The 9,236-nt window shown below is 45.8% G+C and overlaps 1 protein-coding gene across 1 annotated transcript; it reads left to right on the top strand.

Annotated features, from left to right (window-relative positions):
* The first annotated feature begins 2,474 nt into the window (after positions 1-2,474).
* LOC132343928 (uncharacterized) lies at positions 2,475-8,881 on the top strand. Its single transcript, XM_059881967.1, has 3 exons — positions 2,475-2,619; positions 2,947-3,782; positions 4,213-8,881. Exons 1-3 carry the CDS (start codon positions 2,475-2,477, stop codon positions 4,366-4,368), a joined length of 1,137 nt encoding a protein of 378 aa, XP_059737950.1. The 3' UTR covers positions 4,369-8,881.
* Positions 8,882-9,236: the final 355 nt, after the last annotated feature.

The raw sequence follows: 9,236 nt of genomic DNA, 5'->3' as shown, positions 1-9,236 counted from the left end.
ATAATACATGTCATTGTAAAAAATTCAAAACATGTAATAATGAGCAGAAAGAAGGTAAAGGTAGCCTGAGAGCTGTACCCTAAATTAACTCCCAGTATTCAGGGATCCTAGTGGGCAAGAGGCTCACACTGTTGGTATATCAATTCTCACTTGTTCCCCTGCTTTCTGCACAGCTTTACCACCTCCAGGGGAGGCTGGGGCCCCCGAGTCCAGAGCTTTGCTGAATGAGCATCTCCAGGGAGTAAACCTCCAGTCTTCAGCCAGTGGCAAGGGGATATAGACTCCAGCCACTCTGTGTTCAGACTTGCCTTGACTCCCCCAGTTTTCCACCCACCTGATCACGACGGGGGCCTGACCAGGGATCGAACCCAGTCCACCTTCACTGGGAGGGCAGAGTCTTAGCCACTGGACCATCAGGGAAGTGCTGATGCTGTTGGTTGCTGCCGTACATCAACATGAATCAGCCGTAGGTATATGTATGTCCCCTCCCCTTGAGGCTCCGTCCCACTGCAAAATCGCCAGTGGAAATTTGCTCTAGGAGCTCAAATCCAGTGCTCTGTGCTTCCAAACTCATTGCTGTGTCTCCCTGCCACTTTTATTTTTCTTTATGGTTGAACTTTTAATTGAATCTATTTACTCTTATTTCAGTGGGGTTATAAGAGGGAGTAGAGATAAGTCTTTTGTTCATTTTTTGATGATTACTGGGAGCTATCATAAAATTCTCATATACATTTTAGGTACTATTTAAATTTAATCTAGTGTCCTAGAACCTGTTGAGCTGAGTAACTGCTTTGCGTGTGTGTGTGTGTATTGAGAATAAGTGCTAGACAAATGTTTAATTGACCCTAGTTTTGTACTATTATCATAATTAATCACAAATGTAATCTTCTTTGCTCCTTTTCCGTCATATTTTATAAATAGTTGTTTTAAAATCTATTCTTTTGCACATTGGCCTTAAATCTATGTCAAAGTTTCTTCCTTTCCAAGAACAAGTAGAACCTGCCTTGCCTGGAATGTAAAAGGTTTTCAAAATACAATAGGACCTTGACCTTTTTTGTTAAATATGCCTTTGTCCCAGGTACACATATTAAGAAAAATTACACATTAAAAGCTAAGAAAAATTATAAAGAAACTGAAATTTAATAAAGCTTTTGCAGATGAAGGATTATAAAAATCTATGATCCTTTCTCCATTTATTTTCTATTTCTTTCTGTTATGAATTAAAAGTACTCACATAAGTCCATTTATGTTTATAGTCCAAACAGAATTAACAAATGTTAAGTGCCAATTTTATTCAAATATTTGTTTATTCTAGATTCTCTTGGGTGCAAATGACAGAAACTCATCTCAAACTAACTGGCTGAAAGGTAATTTATTTCTTTGAATACCTGGGAGTTTCAAGGATTTATTCAGCTCCAGTTATAACTGGATCAAATGGGGTGTCAAATGATGTTGTCCGGATTCAAGTGTTATATCTATCACAAACATTGTTTTATAAAAATTTTATCAGGCTGTTGACAATAATATTTAAACAAATATCCAAGCAAGTGTTTCATTTGAGGTGGTTCCCTCAGAAGAGTAATTTTTCTCTTGGGTTTTCCTTCTAGTCGTGTGGATTAGAGCCACAGGGTGAAATCAGTCTGGTAATTTTATAATCAGTTCGTTCACTGTTCCCCATCTGATCTACTTTCTCTGTGGACACTTGTGTATTGCAGCCTGCAGTCCCTTGAATGTCTGAGCTTCCCCAGCCTTATCAGCCACAGTGGGGTGGAGAGGTTGCTTCAGCCTGTGGGAGATGAAAATGCCAAACTCTTGCTTTCCGGATAAGACATAAGTCAGCCAATGTCAGTTCTCTGTGAAGACTCCCCCCAAAGCCTCCCCATTCTTCTCAGATTAAAAGTTATTTATAGAGAACTTAAGTTTTCCCCCTCAAAACATTCTCTTATTCCTAGGAGAAACTAAGTGCAGGAGGGGATGCTGGGAGAGGAGGGCCACTTGCTGGGATCTCCCAGTCCCCAGCCCAGTTGGGAACAAAGCGAGGCTTTCTTGGACCCCTCAGAGCAAAAGAGGGAGTGGAGGGAAGGGGAATGCTTGGTCTAGATAAGGGGTGTGATGCCAGCACCAGCCGGCACCCACAGCCTGCACCCTACACCAGCTGCAGGGTTAGCAGGAGGGGTCCACTCTGCCCAGTCTGTCCCCCAGTCCATGAACAGGCAATACTGCCAGGAAGGGATGGCTGGGAGACAGAGAGATGAGGCAGTGATTGGGGGGCTCCCTGTGAGGAACTAGCTGTGACCCAGATCGCGGTGGACCCAGGGACACGAAGGGGAAGAGGGTGGTGGATAGTGGTGCTTTCAGACAAAGGCTCTCCTGGATGGAGATGCTCAGTGTCCCTGTCCACTGGGGACCCCAGGGGGCTCCAAGGTCTCTGCAGCCCTCCACACTCCAGGCCCCAGAGCGGGGTGGGGAAGGCGATGGCACAGACCCGACAAGGAGGACAAACAGCCTTGCACAGCACCTTGTGGAGAAACATCTGCTCTGGGGAAGGAGGAGGGCTCCGGGCTCGGGGTGGAGGAGGCCAGAGCCCCTACCCCTTACCTCTGCAGCCCGAGGCCCAGGGTCAGTGGGTGGGTGGGGGCAGGTTGCACTGGTGGTTTGCTTGAAGGAGAAGTTGAGGGGAGCAAATAGATTAGAAGTGAGCCTGGGAAGGCTGGACAGAGAACTCTCCAACCCAGTCCAAGCCCCTCCCAGGAAACCCCACAATCAGTCTCCATGGTCTCAGTGGAGCAGAGAGGGGAGGCAGCCACTGGCCATCAGCCTCCAATCCACGCACTCCCAGCCTTCCCTTTCCACCTGGGAGCATGCCCCCGCCCTGCCGGCCTGGGCTCCCCGCCAAACCTGAGTGATAGTGATGACTCTGTCGACTGACCAGCTCTGAGTAAACAGCTGTGTGTTCTCACTGGAGTTGTCTGTGTTCATCTTACAGAGCTCTGCACTCGGTGGAAGAGAAGAGGGGATCATGGCAGGAGCAGGGCTCCAAGGAAACACTGGCTGAGGTTTGGTCCAGGCGTGTGAGCGTGGCCTCAGCTCAGAGCAGCCCTTTCTCTGGTCCCCGGGGGTGGATCTGGAAGCAATGCTCCAGGAGGCCATGGAGACGCTTCGACTGTACCAGCAACCACTCCCTTGGAGCAGCGCCTGGCCCGCATAATCTCCTGTATCTGCACTATTTCCTGTGTCCACGTTCTCTCCTGTGCCCGCACTGTCTTCTGTCCCCGCATCATCTCCTCTCTCTCGAAGCAGCTTGTGGTCTCCATCCTCCACCTGCTGTGTACTGGGCACAGCTCACCGTTTTATCACTGCCTCCGCTGCCCACCACGTACGTGGCGGTGGAGTGTCTTCCTCTGTCTTTGCTTTCAGGTTCATTCGCGGTCCTCTGGCAAACCTCAATTTCTTCCCACAGATTTGATCTTGAACTTCCTGGAGAAGCTCCATGGGGAGAGACTGGGGTCTCACCTCACTGCACAAGCCTGGGGTTTGGCACCTGTGAGGCCATCCCTGTGGGCAGAGTTCCCTTTGGACAGACCCAGGGCTCCACTCCAGCTGCTGACCTTGCAGGGAGAGGGGTGAACATGGGGACCAGCTGGGGCTGTGCTGATTTGTACTGGTGGACAGGGTGCTGTTGGCAGGGGACAGGGTGGTCTTCTTCCCCGCAGGCTGTGCTGTGGTCCTCCGCCCTCCAGATCTGCCTTCCTCCTCTGAATGCTCTAAGTAGCAGCTTAGAGGTGAGGATGTGCTGCTTGCAGTTGCTGGGGACCCTATCCCCTCACGCAGTGGGTGGGGAAGGAAGGCTGCTGTTGGTTAGATTGACTGAGGGCTGAGGCTTCAGCGTGATCCGGCAGCCCTCCAGCTCAGATCTCTTATAACCCAGGGGGGATACTGGAACATTGCCTCCTGTTTCTGGCCCTATCAGCGAGTCCTGGATCTCCATCTCCAGGTGTAACCATGGATGCCATGAAGTCAGTCTGCCCAGAGTCCTTATAGTCAGAGAGTGGCTCCATGTAGAGCTTTAGTTCCTCATATCCATGACCCACAATAATCCATGGATCCTTCACAATTTGCTCTTATTTCTTAGTGAGAATCAAGAAATTTCTTAAACAGCTTTTCATCCCATAACCATCCATCCAGAAATGAACCTAATGTATTCTGTTCTAGTACCCCTCTGGCAGCTCCTTGAAGTTCTGTCCATCAAAAGGCAGGAATCCATCGCACTGTGGCCAGGATAACTTCCTGTGGTTCTTACTTATGAGAGTTCCAGGGCAGCATGAGGGGGACCACTCCAGAAGGTGTCCAGCTTGTTGTGAAAGGTGAATTTGTTGAAGAAGTTAAAGTCTGATGTTCGTCTTCACATCCAAGAGCAGATTTTCTGCTTGTAAATGTCTGTGGACAGCACCCTCCTGGTGACCAGCCACACGGAGCACACTACTGGTGGACTCTGCCTTCACCCTCTCTGCTTTCCTACTGCCCTGAGCCACGGGTGCTCACACACCTCTCCTCCACTAGCATCCTCTGAGCAAGGCGGGGAGTTTCCTCAGCCTCTGTCACTTGAGAGGTTTCACTTTGTGGGATGATCCAAGCCCTCATGATTCCTGCTTTGTGGACTGTCTCCGGAGGCTGGAAGAGTTCTGTCCAGTCTCATCAGCAGTCTTCATGGCTGTCGCTTTCCCAGCGGGGACATGCTGGAGCCCAGCCTCCCTTGCCAATGGTCTCGAGGGTCTGGAGGAGACCATGCGAATCCGAGTGTCTCCTCAGCACAGACGGCTCAGAGGCCCCTCAGCATGGAGCACTCACTGCTGCGCTTGGAGTCGAGGTGTCCTAACGCCAGCTCACGTTTGGGAAGAGCTGATGAGAAGCTTGGTCCAAATCAAAGCAGTTCAAAATTCACCCCATGAACTGGTCTTTATGGCGAATCAAAACACGATGCCAGAGAAGGATAAAATGGAACAAAAAGCAAATAGCAAGAAACTAGATTTAAAAAGAAAAACGGAGGGAAAGGAAAAAACGATAAAAGTAAAAATTGAATCTAAAGAAGTGAGAAAATAATATAGGGGGAAAAAATAAAACCCCCAAACCAAAATAAACCAAAATGCTAAGGAGGAAACAAGCTGACTTTGGTCAAAGTCCCTGGGGTCACTGAAAAGCTGCTTATTGAGCCAGAAGGACTGATAAACGGGTCCTAACCAGGTGCTTATTTGAAATTCTTAGAATTCTGAAACAATAGCTCCTTATGAGGGCGTAGGAAGAAATAGACCTATCAATAGGTTTGGGGAAAGTCCACAGTGACTCTCTCATTTTTTGATCTCAGGTTGAGAGCTATTACTTTTTTTTTTTTAAGTGAGGCCCCCACATGCCTTTTGTTTATATGAGTTACGCTGTCTGTATCTTGTTAGAAATGAAAACCTGTAGGATGTTTCAGTGCCTCTTTGTTTCTAGTTTGAAAAGTTGTAATTTTGGTTTTAAAATTGGTTTTAAAAAGAGCTCATGATGCCTACACTTAAAATATTCAATTTCTTTTTCTTTAAACTCAAAATGATGGCTCTCAAAACAATGCCATAACCTAACTAGCATCACGATGGTGTTTGAAACTGTTCTGTTGCATAATATGGAGTGTATGTGTGTGTGTGTGCTCAGTCGAGTCCGACTCTGTGAGTAAGGTACATTATTAACATCTATTAGGGAAGACAGTTCTTAGACTTTATTTACAGTCTTGCCCAGTTCTTAGATTCCCCCCTCCTATGAGCCGGAGAGCTCCCTGTGATGGTTTCAGCAGCTTTAAACATAGGGGTTGCATCTGTGAGTTGAGAAAGCATGTCGTCTTCTTTTTTTAAGCCCAAAATGCACAGTGTTCTGCGTCCCTCTGATGCAGCATGAAACAGGTAGGGGTGGCTGGGTGTTTTCACTGCTAGTTCAGAGGAGGGAACTGAGACACTCCGGCATGATTTTTGTTTTTAATGTTTATTGACTCTAATACAGATACTGAAAAGTAAATTATACACATTATCAGTGGTGATGATCAATGGTGGCTGCTTACAAATTGAACTCTTCTACTTAGCCTGCATCCAGATCAAGAAACAGGTTGAAACAGCTCCCCTCCCCTCCCACAAGCTCTTATCCAGTCACCTTCTCCAGTGGTAACCACTACTGCGTCTTCTAACGGCACAGATTGGGTTTGCTTGTTTCTGAACTTACATAACTGCAATCACATAGTGCTAGGACCTTTGTGCCTGCTTCCTTTGCTCGCTGTCTTGATGAGATTCTTTCGTTTGTTGTTCTCAATACTCTAGACTAGCCCATTGTCCATGTTGCTATCACTGGGCATTTGGATAGTTTTCGGTTTGGGCTGTTAAGGAAGAGTGCTGCTCTGAACATACTTTCCAGCGTCTGGTGAATATTACATGGCTTTCTGTTGGATGTATACCGGGAAATGGGATGGCTTAAGACGGCTGCCTGTTTTTAGTTTAGGTAGACACCACGTGTGCCAGTTTACATACCCACCAGCAGTGTGAGAGCTCTGTTTCCTCTCTAATACCTAGCATTGCCTGCCTTTGATGGGTATGTGAAAGTGTAGCATTGTGGTTTTAATTTGCATTTCCCTAATGCCTAATAAAATAGAACACCTTTTCCTCTGCTGATTGGCCATAACTTTCTCTGTAAAGTGCCAGCTCAAGTCTTTTGCCAGTTTTTCTATGAAGTTGACTGCACTATCCCTCAGTGTTTTGTGTGTATTCTTACATAATTTGGGTGTGAATTCCCTGTTGAATAGGGCCCTGTATGCATTTCCTCTCCTCCTCATCCATCTCTGAACTCTCTGATGCGACCTCCTACTATTTTGCTCATTGATCACCCCTTTGCAGCAGTTGGCTTTTTATGCTTTGAACATGCCATACCCGGCACTCTCCCACCTCAGGGCTCCCATTTCTGCTTGGAATGTTCTTTCCTAGAGAACCCCATAAATCTCTTCCCTGTCTCCTTCAAGTCTTTGCTCCACTGTAACCTTAGTGAGGTCTTCCTTGATTTGCTTTTTGGTCTTGCAATACCTCTTACACATCCTATCTGTTAGCCCTATCCACTTAAAGAACAACCAACCAACCAAAAAAACCGCAAAAAATTGTACTTTGTACTAACAAAGTGTTCAAATACACACTGAATTAGAACAATATAAAGGTCTTTCTTTGCATATCTTATCATCCAACATCAATAATTAGCAACATTTTATAATTTTATTTTATCCGTAAGTACTTTAGCCTGCATCTTTAATAGATAAGTACCTTTATTTTGGGAAAACATAGTTACTGTGCCATCATCGAATGTAACAAAACTAACAGTATATGATAGCAGTCCACATTCAAACTTCACAATTGTTACAGTGAAGTTTGAATCAAATGCACACATACAAATTACATGCATCGCTTTAAATCATTCAAAATATTTATTTTACACATTTAGTGCTTATTATCTACCTCTCCCATTGGAATATCAACTCTATAGGAGTGAGATTTTTGTTTGTCCTTTGCTGCATCTTCAACACCTAAAACTGTTATTGGCACGTAGTTGGGCTTGAATAAATGTTTGTTGAATGAATGAATGAACAAATGAAGTTGGCAACAAGAATCTAAGGGCCCAAGGAGTTTGTCAGCATAGTCAGATCTGTTTGTTTTCCAGCTCTAAAACTTTAGGCAACTTTCTGGGCTTCAATTTTCTTATCAGTAAAAAAGGACCAAACATCAGCTTTGCAGGGTTGTTGTGAGAATCTGACAAAATATGTGTACAGTGTCTGGCACCTAGCACACACAGGCTATAGCTATTTTTTATTGCAACTCCCTTTTGTTGTTTTTCAGTCTCTGTCTTGTCCACCTCTTTGTGACCCTATGGACTGCAGCATGCCAGGCTTCCCTGTCCTTCACTGTCGCCTGGAGTTTGCTCAAACTCATGCCCATTGAGTCAGTGATGCCATCCAGCCATCTCATCCTCTGTCGCCCCTTTTCCTCAAGCCCTCAATCTTTCCAAGCATCAGGGTCTTTTCCAGTCAAGTCAGCTCTTCACATCAGGTGGCCAAAATATTGGAGCTTTAGCTTCAACATCAGTCCTTCCAGTGAATATTCAGAGTTGATTTCCTTTACAATTGACTGGTTTGATCTCCTTGCTGCCCAAGGGACTCTCAAGAGTCTTCTCCAGCACCACAGTTCAAAAGCATCAATTCTTCCGTGCTCAGCCTTTTTTATGGCTCCCGATATGTCACAAATGTAACGTGTGTAGTGAAGATCTTGGCCTTACCCAAACTGGTCTGGCCTTTGTCCCTGGTTCCTGGGAGGAAACATTTAAATCCCTGAAATTTCCCAAGTGATGGGAGTGTCTTTATTATTCTTGGTGGGCCCCTTAGCTCATACCTGATAGTTTATGCTAATGAGATGACTCAGGCCAAGTGATATCAGTCTGACTTCCAGGGAGTTGGGTGAGGCTGGAATCTAAGTTCAGTCCCATGGACAATAAATCAATGACTCATGCTTATGGGATGAAGCCCCAGTAAAACCTCAGAACACTGAAGCTTGACTGAGTTTCCCTGGTTGACCACACTCCATGCATATTCTGTACATTAATATCAACACCAGGAGTATCAGGCATTCTGAGGACAATAGAAGCTTCGCATTGGGAACCCTCCCATACTCTTATGTCTGTATCTATTCTTCTGGCTAATTTTGATCTCTGTCCTTTCCCAGAAATAAACTGTAACTGTGAGTATAACATCTTTCAGTGAGTTCTGTGATTTCTGGCAGCAATTACTCAACACAAGGGTGGTTTTGGAAACCTGGACTTGCAGTTGGTATCAAGGGAGGCAGGACCCCTGGGTTCTGGCCCAGGCTCAGTAGCTGGATGGCTGTGTGAACTGGCAAGGGACATAAGGAAACTTTTAGAGGTGCTGGCTATGTCTGTTACCTTAATTTTGGTGATGGTTTTGCAGGTATACACATATGTTCAAACTCATTAAATTGTATGCATTACATATGTGCGATTTTTATACATCTCAAATATACCTCAATAATTTTTTTTTTTAAGTCAGTAGTTCCTGGTACTGCTGCTGCTGCTGCTAAGTCTCTTCAGTCGTGTCCGACTCTGTGTGACCCCAGAGACGGCAGCCCACCAGGCTCCCCCGTCCCTGGGATTCTCCAGGCAAGAACACT

Source organism: Bos taurus, chromosome 26 (genome assembly GCF_002263795.3).
Source record: "Bos taurus isolate L1 Dominette 01449 registration number 42190680 breed Hereford chromosome 26, ARS-UCD2.0, whole genome shotgun sequence".
NCBI classification, from domain to species: Eukaryota; Metazoa; Chordata; class Mammalia; order Artiodactyla; family Bovidae; genus Bos; species Bos taurus.
Note: the sequence above shows the minus strand (reverse complement) of the source record. Positions and strands in the feature narration are given on the sequence as shown.

What these genes read in the sequence shown, in the direction of transcription:
- LOC132343928 (XM_059881967.1), top strand. Translation starts at nt 2,475, where the DNA reads ATGGCACAGACCCGACAAGGAGGACAAACAGCCTTGCACAGCACCTTG. An exon ending in TCTGCAGCCCGAGGCCCAGG is followed by an intron (nt 2,620 to 2,946) that starts GTCAGTGGGTGG and finishes CTGAGTAAACAG; the next exon opens with CTGTGTGTTCTCACTGGAGT. An exon ending in CTCTAAGTAGCAGCTTAGAG is followed by an intron (nt 3,783 to 4,212) that starts GTGAGGATGTGC and finishes ATTCTGTTCTAG; the next exon opens with TACCCCTCTGGCAGCTCCTT.